The 19,111-nt window shown below is 34.8% G+C and overlaps 1 protein-coding gene across 9 annotated transcripts in view; it reads left to right on the top strand.

The window, feature by feature from the left end:
- LOC123558240 (nucleolar protein dao-5-like) overlaps positions 1 to 19,111 on the top strand; it is a 181,175-nt gene that overhangs the window by 110,203 nt on the left and 51,861 nt on the right. For 7 of the 9 annotated variants that reach the window (XR_008370927.1, XM_053543020.1, XM_053543021.1 and 4 more), the window contains exons 5-6: positions 4,730 to 4,744; positions 13,817 to 13,862. Coding sequence is in view for 8 of the 9 variants with exons in the window: in XM_053543020.1 (XP_053398995.1) it covers positions 4,730 to 4,744; positions 13,817 to 13,862 (61 nt within the window). In the remaining variant the exon portion in view is untranslated. The remainder of the gene's footprint in view (positions 1 to 4,729; positions 4,745 to 13,816; positions 13,863 to 19,111) is intronic. The other 2 variants (XM_053543017.1, XM_053543023.1) reach the window with 1 other exon arrangement.

Raw genomic sequence — 19,111 nt, 5'->3', positions numbered from 1 at the left:
CTTGAATCCTGGAAAAGCTTAAGGAAGGTTACTTGTAGGAAGTGGATCCTAGCAAAGCTAGTGGGATAGACTTTTGTATACAAAGGAAGTGCTAGTGGAATAGACTTGTGTATACAAAGGAAGTGAATCCTGGCAAACTGAAGCAGATAACTTCTTGTAGATCATGGCAATGGTTACTTGCAGATGAATTCTTTGCAGGAATTTTTAAGCAATTTGTTCCAAGCAAAGCTAAAATAAAAGGGGGGCATCCAGAATTTACACATTACAAATGATAACATTTGTTTAGTTTACAAAGGGAGAAGTTTAACCCTTATCATGCCGGACATGATTGATTCTGCCTTTGCAACCAGTGTAGATCATGATCAGCCTGCACATCTGTGCAGTCTGATCATGATCTGCACTCTTTGCCATTCAGTCAGTATCTTTTTGGTAAGCACCCCTTTTAACAGTTAATGGTACTGTCCAAATTGAACGATGGACAAGTTCATTATAGAAATTAAGCAGGGTTTAGAAAGCTTAAAGATGTTGTATAATTGAGGGCACATTATGTGGCTGTGTGTTAGTGATTAATTAAAGACCTGCATGGCAGGTGTTGAAGGCAGTTATTTCATTTTCATTAAGAAACAATGATCAACCATTTGTTGCTATGCATTTAAGACATGTTGTCAATTTCAGCACATTATTATCAGACATGTGATAAATATTGCATGTTTACGACAGCATCTCTATTCATTGCTTAGTGTAAAATAAAAAAATGTATTTGTTTAGTGAGTGGAGAAAATAAACCATGTTTCATCAGCACTATCATCATCACCATCATGACTAACTTTGCGAAGATGTCTTAAAACATGTTCTGTGTTTATTAAGGCAGTGCCAGTCTTACGTTATTGTTGCATAGTATGCATTTTGTATATTTGATAGATTTACTAAGTCTAAGATTATGTGGCAAAATATTCACGCTTCATTTTTCACCACTAGTCCTTTTTTGTTGCTTTTGAGGTATTGCACACATGAAAATATTACAGGAATGTTAAAAGAGAAAAGCGGAGATCTGAAGTCTCTATTCAGTATTTAGAAATATTTCATATGATACTTTACTGATCGATAACCAGCTTTTATATCAATAATGCATTCCTTGGTCTAAATGCATCTTAATCTATAAAACACATTATGTGGTATTATTTAACAAAGCCTTCAATGAAAGAATCGGTAACCTGATGAAATGATTTATTTGAATACCATTCTTTTACATATTGATCTCTATTTAAAAAGTCTCAGTTCTAAAACTTAAAATTTGTTTGAAAGAGAAAGATTTTTGAGAATTAATTTACATTAGTTAACAACAGAAGAGGTCAACATTTAGGTATTTAAATATCTGTTAAGTGTAGCTTTCACAGAAGGCCATTAATAGACAATTTGACTTGATTTAGGACAATTTCATTTCAGTTTGATAGTTTAGGAATTTTAATGATGTCCCTTTTACCATTTCACCAGATTCTATCCTAGATAGGTATCTATCCACAAATAAAGGCTATATGTGTCACCTTTCCCCTTCTAAACACATCTTCATCAAAGTTGGTTTGTGGCATTATGATAAGGTCCTCTCCCAGTTTTGTTTAAATGGGGGAACTTGGCCCCTTTTAGGGGCCACTAGAACTGAAAAAGGAAATGACTTTAAAAGACTTCTCATGAACCGCTTGATAGATCTTCATCAAACTTGGTCTGTAGCACTGTTACAAGGTCCTCACCCAAATTTTTACAAATGGGGGCAGTCCTCCCCCTTTTTAGGGGCCACTAGTGAACAGAAATGTAATTGCCTTCAAAAGACTTCTTCTCATGAACTGCTTGATGGATTTTCATCAAACTTGATTTGTAGCATTATCATAAGGCCCTTTTCCAAAATTTTTTGATTGGGGACACCTGGCCCCAGCTTTTAAGGGCTGCCAGAGCTAAACTAGAAATACCTTTAAACAACTTCTTCTAATGAATGGCTAGATGGATTTTCATCAGACTTGGTTTGTACGATCATTATAAGGTCCTCTCGCAAATTTTTCAAATGGGGGCAGTTCAAGCCAGGCCCCTTTTAGGGCTAGGGCTAAAAGTAAAAGTACATTTTGATGACCACTTATCGTGAACCCCTCAGTGGATCTTCATCAAACCTGGTCTGTGGCATCAATATAAGGTCTTCTCATAAATTTGTTAAGTTTGAGGTGTTTGGCCCCCTTCTAGATCAGATGGTTAAGGTCCTCTTCAGGTGAGCGACTCAGGCCCATTTGGGCCTCTTGTTTTAATTATATCCATGTATTGTAGGAATAGTAATAGATTGTTGAATTAAATCTGAAAATCATTGACAATTAAAACTATGTACAAAGTTTGTTCATAGTATTTTAATTTGTCAAAACACATGGCAGTTGGAGCTAAAAGCTAGTTAAAATGCAATCTCCTACTAAATAGTTTGTCTGATTTTGAAATAATTTCACCGAAAAGTTCTTTTGGTAAATCTCTACGAAAATTATTAAATTAGCCGTCTTTACTTAAAAAATGTGGCATCCAAGGATTGATTTGGTTTTCCTAATATGTCTTCATAGAAAAACTGAAAATCTCTGATTCTCTGCAGTCCAGTGATTATGGCGAGTCAGATATAGTGTCATCATGGCCTTTTCGAAAAATAAGCTGAAAATTTATTAATCAGTAATAGAATTGACATAACTTCCATTCTTAGTTGCTTCCCCTCAGTGAATACCAGTCATAATTATATCAAATGTTAAAAACTGTCTAGTCATTGTAATTAAGTGTCAATTACAAATAAGTATCTCCGTGATTTATATAATTTTGATCAATTTGAATTCACTATGATATTGAACAATAATAACTTTCTCAAGGTCTTTACTTCATATTTGCAGGATTGTGATTACTTTAGAAGTGAACCAGATGTACAAGTTAAACCATGTTACAATATTTAGCCATTGGCAAACCATGGTAAGACTTGATATGACCATGGTCAACCCTGAACAGCAGTCTTTGATTATGGGCATATTGTAACTGTGGTGCAAATTGTTATAAATGTTTAAACTGTGGTTGACCATCGTCAGCCTCCGGTCTGATTTGCCAGTTGTAGACCTGAGATGCACTTAATGTAAGGATATGAAGAAAATTTTGAACATTTAATGTGGCTTTGATGTTTTAAAGGAAGCATTTCCTTTAATGGGGTTGTAATTGCTCTGACAGTAGTAATTTGTAAATGTCAGCAGCCTGACTTTATTTGACATGTGCAAAAGAAGGTGTCCCTCTATGATATGATAATTATAGCAATGCCATTTGACATTCTTGAATAACATCTGCAGAAAGGTTAGTGAGGAGGTTTTATTGCATTTGGTACATGCACGTCCTTGTGCACTGTCACAGCTGAAGTATGTGTAGACAACACTGAGGTATGCAGCAGATGACAATATAAAATTGTGTTCTCATGATATACTGCTGTCGTTTTTCATTACTCAGATCTTTTGTTTGCTTTAATTTCCTGTTTTCTCTCTTCCTGAAGTTGAGTTCATTTGAAAAATTCCTTTAACACTTTTTTAGGAGTGAAAACATTGAACTTTGAGGCATACTGTCCTGATCGGGAATTTAAACATGCTTGATTAAAGGGACAAATCGTGGTCCATGTCACTTTTCGTCAAAGGTGAAATTTCCGTATTTATGTGATGTTTTGATCAATGGGTTGCTTTATCTTCAAGAGGTTGTTTTTGACAAATTAGACGTTGAATTTTTGGCGCCTTCTAATTGCCATGTTTCTTACACTGACCCATGAAATGTTTTTGTTCTGACATATTTCCAGTCTATAGGACCCCATCCTGCAACCCGTTTGTACGTGGACATTTTGTTGCAGTCTCTCCTTAAAGTTCCATAAGACTTTAAATTTTATGTTAAAAGCTGATAAAACAGCTGTCCAAGTAGATGTTATGCAAAATTATATGGTTAGAAAAGCGTTACTTTTAATACTGCACATAAAACTGTACAGTTAGTGCTACAAAGGGAGGTAATCAAAGACAACAGATTCAATAAAGGTTAAAATGCAGTAATTTGGTCCAAAATGTGCTTCCGTGGTGTAGTCGAAAGAAGTCCCTAATAAATAGATCCTAATTTTTCCATTTTTCGCGCATTTGTGCGTAAATCGGGAGCCAGATGGGCATTATTTCACTCGTGGAATGAATTTTACATAAAATAGGACACGTTTCATGCTAATACTCGCATGTTTTCGAATTGTTTACTTGAAAACGAAAGTAGGGTGTTTATTCTGCGGACCGCTTTCTGAAATGCGGCAATATGAGGGTACCTGACTTCAGTTGACTTGCATTTCACTGCATACTATTCAACACCCCTTTTTCTTTTCGTTTTCTTGAAGCATATGTATGGATATCTTGTGGAAAATAGGTCTACGACGGAGTGAAAATCTAGAAACTGTAACAAAATTGTTCTGAAGTAGCTGAATTTTATATGAAACAAAGAACAATTTCTTTTATTGGTATATAGCCTAAAAACCCTCTGCTACATTCATCATTATATTCAGACCTTTGTCAAAAATTAAAAAAAAAATTATCTTGCGTAGGATTTAACATGAAATTAACATATTTTATGTAAATAACAAAAAATCTGGCAGCAACATATTTTAGCATTTATGGAAGATCTTATAACTGTTTGTGTGTATGCTTGTGTTTTTTTTCTTCCACAGATCAAGCAATGGAGGGTATGTAACCCTTAAAAATTCAAACCTGTTGAGCTTGTTTGGTTGTAACATTGTGTAATATTGATACTTACTAATTACTGCATTACAGAAAAATAATTGTTTGTTAAAATAAGTCAATGGACCGGTTAAAATTTACTTCCTTGTGATTGCATAATTCTCTCATGTTATTGCTGCAATTGTTGCATATATGCACAAGCTGTAACCAATGGGAGAATGCTGAAATCACAGAGAAATTGGCAATAATATATCAAGGGGTCCACTACCATTATTAAAGATTTCACACAATAAAAGATTTAAAAAGAAGCAAAGTTCAAAGTTCACCTGCTGTGAGCAGAGTTATATGTCAATTAAAACAAGTGAAAGTGTTTATATGAAGCATGTATATTGCAATTAATATTATACTCTGTTTGGAATTGAAGCTATCTGTAATTAAGTCACACATTTTACACTAACTCTTTTGTAAACTTTTCTTCACAGTTCTTAACCATCATTTCAGTTTTAATCACAAAGTTGTTTATTATCCCCCGCCAAATGCGGAGGGAGATAGATTTGGCGTTGTCCGTCCGGAGCCATATCTAAGGAAGTGGTTTAGAATATTTAAATAAAACTTCATATACATGTTAAACACTATAGGAAAATGTGGCCCGTCAAGTTTCAGTCAGATTGGCACTGGTCGCAAAGGCAGGCTAAAGGTTAAGGACATCTGTTCTTTTAAGTTCAAATGTAATGAAATTATTTGCTTCTTAGTAACATCCTTTTTGCAGGATAATTTTCTTTGCCATTCCTCACCACAAACCCATTCGGCATTCGGGGGATACCAATTCATCAAATTTGCTTGTTAGCTCACCTGAGCACGAAGTGCTCAAGGTGAGCTTTGTGATAGCCCTGTGTCCGTCGTCCATCCGTCGTCAACAATTTCACTGTTCACAATTTTGGCCTATTCCTAATGAAACTTGGTCAGAATGTTACCCTCAGTAAAATCTTGGACAAGTTCGATATTGGGTCATCTGGGGTCAAAAACTAGGTCACCAGGTCAAATCAAAGGAAAAGCTTGTTAACACTCTAGAGGTCACAATTTTGGCCCAATCTTAATGAAACTTGGTCAGAATGTTGCCCTCTATAAAATCTTGGACGCGTTCGATATTGGGTCATCTGGGGTCAAAAACTAGGTCACCAGGTCAAATCAAAGTAAAAGCTTGTTAACTCTATAGAGGTCACAATTTTGGCCCAATCTTAATGAAACTTGGTCAGAATGTTACCCTCAATAAAATATTGGACAAGTGCGATATTGGGTCATCTGGGATCAAAAACTAGGTCACCAGGTCAAATCAAAGGAAAAGATTGTAAACACTGTAGAGGCCACATTTATGACTGTATCTTCATGAAGCTAAATGGTCAGAATGTTAATTTAGATGATCTCAAGGTCCAGTTTGAATCTTGGTCATGTAGGATCAAAAACTAGGTCACCAGGTCAAATCAAAGGAAAAGCTAGTTAACACTGTAGAGGCCACATTTATAACTGTATCTTCATGAAACTTGGTCAGAATGTTAATTTAGATGATCTCAAGGTCCAGTTTGAATCTGGGTCATGTAGGATCAAAAACTAGGTCACCAGGTCAAATCAAAGGAAAAGCTAGTTAACACTGTAGAGGCCACATTTATGACCATATCTTAATGAAACTTGATCAGAATGTTAATCTTGATGATCTATAGGTCAAGTTCAAATCTGGGTCAGCTGGGATCAGAAACTAGGTCACTAGGTCAAATCAAAGGAAAAGCTTGTTACCACTCCACATTTATGACTGTATCTTCATGAAACTTAGTCAGAATGGTAATCTTGATGATTTTTAGGTCAAGTTCGAATCTGGGTCATGTGAGGTCAAAAACTAGGTCACCGGGTCAAATCAAAGGAAAAGCTAGTTAACACTTTAGAGGCCACATTTATGACCATATCTTAATGAAAGTTGGTCAGAATGTTAATCTTGATGATCTTTAGGTCAATAGGTCAGGTGAGCGATACAGGGTCTTCATGGCCCTCTTGTTTTTTTATCATTTTTCTGCGCACCAGACTTAATCAAATTAATTTATGCAGTTCTTAAAAAAAATTGTTCAAAGAGTACTTGTAAATGTTTTACACAAGTTCTTAAATTTTATACAAAGTTCTCTCCTAAGTATGGATTCTAAAATTATGTTCCTAATTCAATGTGCTTAGGTTCTATAAAGTGTATGTTTTCGGATTGAGTGTCTTTTTCAACAATCTTACAGTCATAATAAACGACATTGTCTACTTTTAGCAGTGACTTTATACTTGCTGCCTCAGTGTAATATCAGGCCGTAGACATGTGACATGATACCCCACCCAGTCACATTATACTGACATCGGTTTGACCAATCGTATTTTTGCTGAGGGTCAAGTGCAGAAGCTGCTATTACAATTTTTTCACGTCATATGTGTGATTCGGAAAAGGAACAAACCTACAACCTCCCAAACTTACATTGGGCACCAAAATCATCACTTGGCTATCAAGGTGGTAAATTGAATATTTTTGAAAGACAAAATCAATAGACTTATATTAAACAGATTTTGGCGTAAAACTTTACACATAAGTTCTTTAACTTTTTCCCAAGCTTTTTGAAATGGGCCAAAATCAGCTACATCACAGTTTTTTAAATGTGCAACTCTTTTACAAGTAAAAAAGTATTCTTTCACATGACTTGAAAAAAACGTCCGACAAAAAAGGTAAAAATAGGATTTGTGGAGAGTGGGAAATTTAGATTGTTTTACCTGATAAAACAAACTGATAAATACAGCACTTGAAATATTTCAGTTGTAAAGATTGCATATAAATGCACATTAAGTACTTATAAAGATGTTTACAACCAGTTCTAATGTATATCAAGCTGGATAAATGCATACTTGCATGCCCATAAATAAATATTTCATTTTGAGTCAGGTCCTTGTTCAAACTGTTCTATAGGACAGGGCCTTCTTAACAACAAAACTATTGAGGCATATTTCATGATTTGAAATGCATGTTGTGGATCAAGGACATGAAAGATTTTGTATTTATTCAACAGGGAACTTCTTATGTTAAAGAAATCTGGCAAATTACCAGGCAAAAAGGTTTTGACACTTGCAAAATATTACATTCTAAATGATTAAGAAATATGATATATAATATTTAATGATCTCTAACAATAGAAATGTACAAGTGCAAAACCAATAATGGAAATGCTGAAAATGCAATTTTTCTTGTAATGATCATTCTCGCTGTTGATAATGAGGACATTGCAGTTAGATATCACTTCCAAATGAGGACATTGCAGTTAGATATCACTTTTAAATGAGGACATTGCAGTTAGATATCACTTTACAATGAAGACATTGCAGTTATATATCACTTTCAAGTGAGGACATTGCAGTTAGATATCACTTTAAAATGAGGGCATTGCAGATATCATTTTAAAATGAGGAAATTGCAGTTATATATCACTTTCAAGTGAGGACATTGCAGTTAGATATCACTTTAAAATGAGGGCATTGCAGATATCATTTTAAAATGAGGACATTGCAGTTAGATATCACTTTACAATGAAGACATTGCAGTTATATATCACTTTCAAATGAGGACATTCCAGTTTGATATCACTTCGAAATGAGGACATTCCAGTTAGAATATCACTTTAAATAGTTTTTGTTTTGTTTTTGTTGAGTTTAATGCCCCACTAACACAACTATAGGTCAAAAGGTGACTTTCAAACTTTTTGTGGTGGAGGAAAATCCCAGGTGCCCTTCTGGGCATTGTTTGATCACCAATGGGCACCTGGGTAGAGTCAAGTCTTCTGTATTTTAGCCAGCTGGATTATAGCTTCCTCACATGACGAATTCCATGCCAAAAGTGAGGCTCGAACACATTGGTGAGGGGCAAATGATTTGAAGTCAGCGACCTTAACCTCTTGGCCAAGGGGGCCCTCACTAGCTAGATATATATGGCACTTTGAGGATATTTAGATTGCAGCTTAGAAATCACTTTCATTTTGAGGACAGCAGTAAAAATAACAACATTTAGTATAATTGACAGTTGCATGGGAAAATGTTTTAGTCAAATAAAGATGAAATTTGGAACAATTGTTACTTCAGTTGAGATTGATTTTCATTTAAGAATTAAATTAACACAAGGAATATTTTCAGTTAAATACATTTAACAAGGATTTTTTAGAAGATATGAAATCACAATTTTGCTATCATTTTTGCATGAAGTAGAAATTTTTGTACAATGTAGATTTTAATGAAACTTCCCACAGTCATAAAATTGGTCCGTGTACTTGTTTTTGAGGTATTTCCTCATAATTAAAGAGGTCCTTACATTAGTATACACACTGAATTTAAGACCTGTATGGTACTATTTAATGTGTCAAGCATTTTAAGACTATATTTGAGCCGTGCCATGGGAAAACCAACATAGTGGGTATGCAACCAGCATGGATCCAGACCAGCCTGTGCATCCGCTGGTCTGGATCCATGCTGGTTGCATACCCACTATGTTGGTTTTCCCATGGCACGGCTCATTTTATCCTTAGAAAGATAGTAACATTGGTGTTTTAATGAAGTTGTGCACCTGGGATTTTGTTCCAGATTCTGTCGGTCAGACCAGTGTTATGGCCCTTGATTGTCAAAAGTATGCATTGATTAAGGGAATAGAAGTTTGTGTCCATTGTATCTCAATGACTTAGAGTCATAAAACATCAGGGGATGTGAAGTTGCATATAGGGTGTTCTGTTTGGGATTTCTCTCAACCAGACCCGAGTTATGGTCCTTGACTTATTGAAAAATACACATAAAATGCTTTAAGTTTGCATATATCGTAAAAAAATATTTAACCTGAGTCATGAAACCATGCAGGAATATTAACCAGCATGTGAGTTTGTGCTTCTGAATATTTTTATTATTTCACTTTGCAAGACCAGAGTTATGGCCCTTGACTAAGTGAAAAAATAGAAGTTTAACAGTGTCCCATGTATCTCAAAATGTTCTTGACCTAGAGTTATAAAACATTAGATGATTGTTGTATAGCATGTGAAGTTGTGCATTTGGTGTTCTCTTCGGGATTTCACTTGGCTAGGCCAGAGTTATGGTCTTTCACACAGTGAAAAAATGCACATGAAGTGCTTAAAAGTTTATGTTGCATATTTCTTACAAATATTTCACCTAGAGTTATAAAACCATGTATAGTGACAGGAGTATGTGTGGGGGCACCTGTGGAGGTGGAGCCACATCTAGTTTGTACAAAATTGTCTCCCTTTATTACTGTATTTAATTTTTTCACACTTCGATATTTAGAAGAATGACATGAAATTTACTGGAAGGAATTTAATGTAAAATAACTATAACTGAGCCCTGAACAGTGATAAATTCATCTCCCTTTTTGAAACCTTTTTCGAAATTTAAGGAATAACTTTGACTTTACTGAAAGAAATTTAGTGTCAATTATCAACCTGAAAGTTAAGGGAACATAACAAGTCCCATACCTGATTTTTATACAAAATTGTTTCCCTTTTACAGTTGTATTTAATTTTTCTCATTTTCACTACGGAAGAGAATGATCTGTAACTTCCACAGAATAGTATTTCATACTACTTGATACAGTGATACTTTGCTGCTATGTCATTAAGAGATTTTGAAAGACATTTACCATAAATTTACTCTGGACAATGATAATCGCAGTTATCTGCCCCTTTGTACTTCTTTTTAATATTTTTAAGGCAATAAACTGAAAAGTACAGGAACTGTAACTCTTCCTTGAATATAGATAAAATTATCTCCCAGATTGAACATAAAAGGTGCAATGTGAAGTAGCGAGTATCATTTATTACCAATATAATAGGATTATTATAATAGTAGCTGTATTCGGCTCAAGTGGATTTTGCCAGATCGATCTCACGAGGTGCGCAAGTGCCGAGTGTGATACGTCCTTGTAAAATCCACGAGTGCAGTATACAAAATCCCAGATCTAGCTACTATTGTTTTGACCCTTTTATTATATACCTCAACCTTTTTGTTTGTTGTTTTGTTATTAAAAGAAATCTTCAGTGTTTGTGGATGTTAAAATAGAAATGAGTGAAGTGTGCGCTGTGTCAGGCCATGCATATTATATGAAAATAGTCTGACAACATACTATACAAAATGTACAATACAGAATTTTTTCTGCCTGTTCATATTGACTTGTGAATTGCAAGCAGTATTTTTGACAGAATTTATATAGGCTTTTTGTTGGGGTATGAATTACATTTAGTGATAGCTCTAGTTAACTGACAGAATGTTTACCCTGTAACTTCAAGGTACAGTTAATATATAATATATACAAGGCCCTATGTCATTTTAGTTTTTAATAAAGTGAGTACATTGACCATCAATGGAATCTGAAAAAAAGCAAAAACGACTGAAAATGCCATGAAAATGATGCATAAATTACTATGATCAAATGGTGGATGAATATAACTGGGTCAATAACACAAACAGCTGGCTACACAGCATTAACCCTTAGGCTGCTGGTGGCGATTGGTTTTGCCTTTGCGACCAGTGCAGACCAAGATCAGCCTAGACGGATGTGCAGGCTGATCATGGTCTGCACTGTTCGCTATTCAGTTAGTAAATTTTCAGAGAACACCCCTCCGAATAATAAATGGTATTGCCCATACTGAATGATGGAACAGTCCATTTTAGAAATTTAGCAGGCTAAGGGTTAAAAAAAATAACCATGTTATTTATAACTTGGATTTGCATATTAGCAGGAAAAAAAAAGAAAAGAAATTGTTTCCTTTTTTGTTATAATGATTAAATTTGAGTAATATTTACGCAATATAGTAATTAGCAATGTAAGTATGGCGAAAAGATATTTGAACAATCTATTTCACTAATAGATCCTATTAACAAACTAAAAATGGCAAAAGACTTTAAAAACATTTTGAAGTTTATCTCTGATATCAACAAATGCCTCTTTAATTTATGCATACCTTAGTCTCGCTGACACGTGTTTTAGCTACCTGTACGACCCTGAACGGTCTCACTTAGCTGAACGATTATTATTGCTGTATGTCGCAAATCGTAAAGTCATATTATTAGGCAGTCTGTGGTTAGTGGCGGAAGGTCGGAGGTATTAATACTTGGATTAATTTAAATTGGATTAATTTGATCAGTTGGAAATAATAATTAGGATCGTGTTTATTTTGAATGCCTATTTTTAAAATTAGACAGATTAGGATTTTCAACAATTTATTTGATATATAAAGTAATGTATAGTGATTTTTCCAATTTGTTCTTAAGTATTGATTAAAAGGTGTATTCATACTAGTTGGAATTTGAGAAGTTCAAACTAAATATTGGTATAAATAATAATATAGATTGAAATCTCTACTCCCGATATCACCTGGTTTGGAATATAGGAGTGATTTGTTGAAATTTGGTAAGAACTTTAATTGCCTTTTTTTTTTTTTTTTTTTTGGAAACTTGTTTTTTTATGGTAAGAGAAGGAGGATTTTGGAAAGCAGTTTCGACATGCAATACTATGTGCTAACAACAAAAAATTTATTGAAACTATTTATCATTATGTCTCATACACATAGCTTAGTGCCATAACAAATGTAAGGTTTTGGTTTGATGCATTTTATCAAAATTGTTCAACATTTTACAGATCATTTATATTTCATAGCTTACTAGAATTTGATTGGCATAATTGATAACACATTATCAGTGCATTGCGCATGTCAAATTCCAGCTTGGTTTTTTAATGGCGTTAAACACATTTACATTAAAGAGTGGGAGGTTATAAATACCTCGAACTAAAGTAGACTGTAAGCCTAAACATGTATACTCACTACTTAACTAAAATTAAGTGTAAAGACAAAATTAAAAATATGCTGCTGATATTTTTTTCGGAAATACACCTTCAAAAAAAATCTGGTTAAAATATGTGTGTGCTGTACTTTTTACTGACTGTACAGTCACTGATCAGATAATCACATTTCAAGTTGTCTTAAAATGGCCTTTAATCACAATTAAAACAAACTATGTAGTATGTAAACATATTAACTATAAATATACCATGACACATAGTATTTGTAATTCTCTTAATGCATATACCAATTTAAAACAGATTTAAAAGTGAACTAAGTAACAAATCAATTTTATTTTGATTTCTTTTTTGTTGGGTTTGACGTCACGCCAACACAATTGTAGGTCATATGGTGACTCTCCAGCTTTTGATGGTAAAGGAAGACCCCAGGTGACCCGCCAGGCATTATTTTATCAAGGACGGGCACTTGGGTAGAGCCATTGACCTTCTGTAAGCCAGATGATTCCTCACAGAGAATTCTATGCCCCAAGCAAGGCTCGAACTCATATCAAAGAGGGCCAGTGATTTGAAGTCAGCGACCTTAACCACTCAGCCGTGGAGACCCACAAATTAATTTTATCACATTAAACTACATTTTAATTGTAAGGGGAAATGTATTTTAATGCATGTCACTTTTCCGTGTTAAAATTACTGACCTTTTAGTGTACAGAAATGGGTGGGGTAAGGACTTTATAATATGAACAGAACAGAACATTTATTAGTCTTAAGCATATAACAGCTTGTCGACAATATGCATGTTGTCTCTGACAAAGTGATACTATTTTAAGTTTTTCTTAAAGTAAAGTATGACAATATTTTCTTTTACTCTTATCTCACTCCTGTTTTCCTGAAAACCAAAACAAGTGCATAAAATTTATTTTTTGCTTATTGCCTCATTTCTTTTCTTCTTTTTTTTCAGAAAATAAAATCCAATTAACAATTTCTCAGTTTGATATTGCATAACAAAATATAAATGTATTTGAAATTTTTGTCTTATCTGTCGACATTTATATAGAGAATAAAGATTGAAATATCTTTCACCAAGTGACCATCAGATGCAATAATGAATCTTATTTCAGGTGTGGCAAAGTTGTAAATGAAAATGTATAAATATGGTGGACATGTAATTTCTAAAATGTTTTTCATTTTGTATTTAGACTGTTTTCTTTTGTCTTTTCAGAAATGAATTTTTCCTGAAACAGGAAGTTGATAGGAGAGCAATAAATGTAAGTAGCTTTATCAATCTGACTAAAGTACTTGATCTTCTAAACGAAGATCTGAGAACGACCCATTCACATTCGTCTTCTGTATATTTTGGATTTCCAGTATTGCTATTTTTATTTTATCCAATCAGACGACATGTTCGAATGTCAAAGAGTAAGAAAAATGTGCAGTTATTCCAGGGCTCGAACCCAGGACCCCTCGCTTACAAAGCAAGTGGCCTACCAACTGAGCTAACCGGCTATCTGATACATTATGACATAAGAATTGTAAATATCAAAAGTCAAGGCTACAGGTAGATTTGCAAGATGTTGTAAGTTAGGCTCTGATTGGCTAGCGAAAGGGTCGTCAGAACGAGGCAATGAATAGGTCGTTCTCAGATCCTATGCGTAGCGTAATAGGATATGTACTTTAGTCAGATTGGTAGCTTTATAACACTAATAACAACAAGAAACATACTCAGTGCTTTAAGATAATTGAAAATGGTTTAATATAAAAGAAATACAAATTGATCAACCAATCAAAATGTTTAAATTTATTTGACTGACCAGTCATATGATGCAGACCTAGTCTGTGTTCAGACCCCATGTTTGGTTGACAGGAGATAACTCCTGTGGATATTTCAATTTTGTTTTATTTTGTCCCTATTGGGTCTAGGTACTCAGAGCCAAGAAAGATCAGTCCGAATAACATGATTTTTTTTTTTTTTTAAAAAGATTATATAGTTGGTAGCCACAGTAGATGCAAACCTGATACATATCATTACCCAACACCCTCCACTGATTCATTCTGCTACCTTGCATGTTCACACATTCACATTTCAAGTTCACATTTTGTGGTTTTCAGTGTCATCCTACAAAGCTATCGGTATTCATGATTTGTTTGTGTACAATACTAAGATGTTTTTTTAAAACATTTTTATATCATTGGTTGCATGATATCTGTTTTATTCTTTTCTGCGAAACAACAAAAATGCTAGCCAATTAACCTACAATTGCTTTAAACATTATTTTATGCATTTATTTGCATTTACAAATGCTCCATGTACATGTCATTAAAGCTGATGGAGACAGAAACATTTTATCATGTGACGATGGGTACGATTTGTATGTCTCAGTGTGCCCATTCACTTATTTAGGGTTACATATTTTTATACGCCCAAAGGGACGTATTATGTAATGACTCCAGTGTCCTTCTGTCTGTCTGTCGGTGGTCTGTCTGCCCATCCATTAGCCACATCAAGACGACGTGCAGAGTGCATGTTTTGGATGGTTCGCTTCAAGGTCAAGGTCACACTTAGGGGCTAAAGGTCATATGACTGTTTGGTGTCCACCCTAACTCTTGAACTGCTTGAAGGATTTTAAAGAAACTTGGCACAAATGTTCCACATTGAGACGACATGCAGAGCGTATGTTTTGTATGGCTCGCTTCAAGGTCAATGTCACACTTTGGGGGTCAAAGGACATACCTTTGAGCTTATATTGCTCTGCATTGCGGTGTTCTTGTTGTTAAATACATACTTAATTCTAGGCAGGGTTCTAACCAACAGACATCAAAAGTTGATGCTTAAGGACTTTTGTACAGTCTGGTTACACTAAAGATAATGTCTAAGCTGTGTACAGGTTTACATTGTATAATGCAGCATTCGCAAAAAAACGATAAAACTATGTTGTATACTCATCTCCACCTAAAATGATTCAGAATGAAGGTCTGCAATTGTTTTGCAACTAGATTTTTATGTCACTGCAACTTTAAAATGTTTTATATCTCCTAGGTAAACATTTACAGACCAACTGCATCATTAATTGCAGTTGATGTGCAGAGATTTAGTTCTCTATGTCATTTGTCGCAAACTCGGTAACAAATAAAATAAACTTCAAAGGGGAAAAGACTGAACCTTGTCTGCCTGCTATGTTTACATAAATGATCATTTGCTATCTTACTGCATTTGTCAATTTTTGCACCTACATAAAATCAGCTGTACCAATTAAATGAAAACTGTTGTGGTCAAAAGTAACATGTATTTGATGGCAAGTGGCAATACGATGGCAATCACATACCAGAGGTGATGACCACAAGTTTATGGTTGACAAACCTTTGACCGATAATTTCCTTGTTTTCATATGCCTAATTGATTTTTCTTTGTTTTCTCTTTGTTTTTGTAATATTCAAGATACAAAGACAGGGAGAGCTTCCAACCAAGGAAGAAGGAAAATTTATTTAGTCTGGCAGATACTGTTCCATCACGGTTTGTGTGACTGTAATTTTTTGACTGGCACTGTAAGCAAAAGGAAAGATTGTATTGAAGCCTTTGAAGATGATTTTACAGACAAGTAATGTTGAAACAGAAATTAAAGAAAAGATTCATTGTTTTGGGTCTTAAATATTCCTTTTGCTTTGACTGGTAACAATGTCAACAGTGGGATATAATATTGTTAGTTCACTAGATATGATTTACTATGTGACTTGTTTTTGTGTGCAATGCTCATACCACAATGTAACCCTATAATGACCTTACATGGTCCTATAATGGTAATTTGAGTAAAACAAATGAGATAGCTGATGACATGACAATGTGTTTGCCCTCAGCTTGCTATGTAAGGTGTAAAATTTCACTTCAAGCAAAATTTTTACATTCTTCCAAATGAGGTATTGCATTAGTAGCTGATACGGGTGATTTATGGCGGATTTGGGTAACAGCATTCTGAAATAACAAAATAAAAACATTACAACTTTAGTATTTGTGAAATATTTTTGACAATAAATATTTTATTTTCCCTTGGGAATGAGGACATGATGCATGAAACACTTATTACTGAAGTTTGAATTAGCTGAAATTTAATGCAGCATTCTTTTGTACACCAACCCATTACTTAATATCAGACCCTGAGTGTTGTTTATAAATTATAAGCCTTGTAGTAACGTAATTTTGCTTCCAATGCAAGAATGTTTATGCCAAGAACTTTAGACGTGTTTTTCCAATTTAGTTTGCAAATTGTGGAACTGAAATTTCTTTTTTCTAAAAGAAAATACATTGTTTTTGAGTCCGTAAAGTTTGTGGAAGTTTGTTTAAGTAAGGCGTAGAAAAAAAGTTTGTTTTCGGTATCCCGACCTACCCTTAATTTTTGGCCCGACCCTAAATGTTTTTATGGCCTTGGAGAATTTTATTTTTAACTTTTTAATAAAAAGTTGCAAAACATTTTATGCTTTAAATATGGTCAGTGATGTTAGAAATCAACTTACTGATACTCAAAAGGCATAATCCCCTTATTTGTATTCATTTTTATGCCCCCGAAGGGAGGCATATAGTTTTTGAACCGTCTGTCTGTCTGTCTGTCTGTCGGTCTGTCCGCAATTTTCGTGTCGGGTCCTTATCTTTGTCATCCATGGATGGATTTTCAAATAACTTGGCATGAACGGTACCACAGTAAGACGACATGTCGCGCGCAAGACCCAGGTCCGTAACTTAAAGGTCAAGGTCACACTTAGACGTTAAAGGTCATTTTTCATGATAGTGCATTGATGGGCGTGTCCGGTCCATATCTTTGTCATCCATGGATGGATTTTCAAGTAACTACGCATAAATGTGTGGCACAGTAAGACGACGTGTCGCGCGCAAGACCCAGGTCTGTAGCTCAAAGGTCAAGGTCACACTTAGACATTAAAGGTCATATTTCATGATAGAGCATTGATGGGCGTGTCCGGTCCATATCTTTGTCATTCATACATGGATTTTAAAATTATTGGGCATGAATGTGTACCACAGTAAGACGACGTGTTGCGCGCAAGACCCAGGTCCGTAGCTCAAAAGTCAAGGTCACACTTAGACGTTAAAGGTCATATTTCATGATAGTGCAATGATGGGCATGTCCGGTCCATATCTTTGTCATTCATGCATGGATTTTAAAATAACTATGCATGAATGTGTGGCACAGTAAGAGGACGTGTCGTGCGCAAGACCCAGGTCCGTAGGTCAAAGGTCCTAAACTCTAACTTTGGCCATAACTATTTATTCAAAGTGCCATCGGGGGCATGTGTCATCCTATGGAGACAGCTCTTGTTTGACACTAAAATAATTTCCGAAAAGTCCCATTTAATAAAATAAATAAAATTAAAAAAATTACAGACCTACCTACCCTAATTTGTTTAGCATAGTACTGGAAACACCTGATGTTTCTAGAGAGTTTTATATACAATGTCATGTATTTACATGATTTTCCAACATGTTTCTCTACATTTGTCAATCCTTGAACATTAATTTTGTTGTTGTGGTCAGTTGTCCAGTTATTGCAAAACACTTGTGAAAAATGGACAATGGGAGATAGATTTGTAAATGAATATTTCACAGTTTGATGTTTATGGATGTGATAGTTGTGCTAGAGGGTGGACATTCCAGCAAGTAAATCATAACAAACAGTATAACTGTAAACTTGTCACTTTTCTGACCTTTCATGCTAGGATTTTATGGTATGTCACTTTTCTGTCCCTTCATGCTGGGATTTAATAGTGTCACTTTTCTGATCCTTCATCCTGGAATTTAATTGTGTCACTTTCTGACCCTTTTTGCTGGAATTTAGTAGTGTCACTTTTCTGACCCTTTGTGCTGGAATTTAGTAGTGTCACTTTTCTGACCCTTCATCCTGGAATTTAATGGTGTCACTTTTCTGACTCTGTGCTGGAATTTAGCAGTGTCACTTTTCTGACCCTTCATCCTGGAATTTAATGGTGTCACTTTTCTGACCCTTTGTGCTGGAATTTAATTGTGTCACTTTTCTGAGCCTTCTTGCTGGCATTTAATGGTGTGTCATTTTTCTGACACTTCATGCTAAAAATGTCACTTTCTGACTGCAATGGTGTATGTATATTACAGGTATATTCCAAATTAATTCTATACTGGTAATAAACATCATGCACCCTTCCCATATTTTCAAAAATAAGTCTGTGTAAGTTATGTTGGTAGTCCTGTTATTGTTACAGTTCATTAGTACATGATTGTGTACTAAACAAATTGCCTCAATAAATGCCCCCCAGGGGGGTGGGGTGTGTGTGTGGGGGGGGAGGGGCATAAGTAAGGGAATATATGGTAGGTTAGTTTAATTTATCAGTCCTAATTGGATTGATCACTGCACTCGAGTTATATTGAATTCTTCCATGTTTTATAAGGATCTGTAAACTGGAGAAAGACTTGCGGTTATATTGTATTTAGTTTTTAGCTCGACTATTCGAAGAATAGTCTAGCTATTCTACTCACCCT

The sequence above is a fragment of the Mercenaria mercenaria genome, chromosome 5 (assembly GCF_021730395.1).
Source record: "Mercenaria mercenaria strain notata chromosome 5, MADL_Memer_1, whole genome shotgun sequence".
In the NCBI taxonomy this organism is placed as follows: Eukaryota; Metazoa; Mollusca; class Bivalvia; order Venerida; family Veneridae; genus Mercenaria; species Mercenaria mercenaria.
Note: the sequence above shows the minus strand (reverse complement) of the source record. Positions and strands in the feature narration are given on the sequence as shown.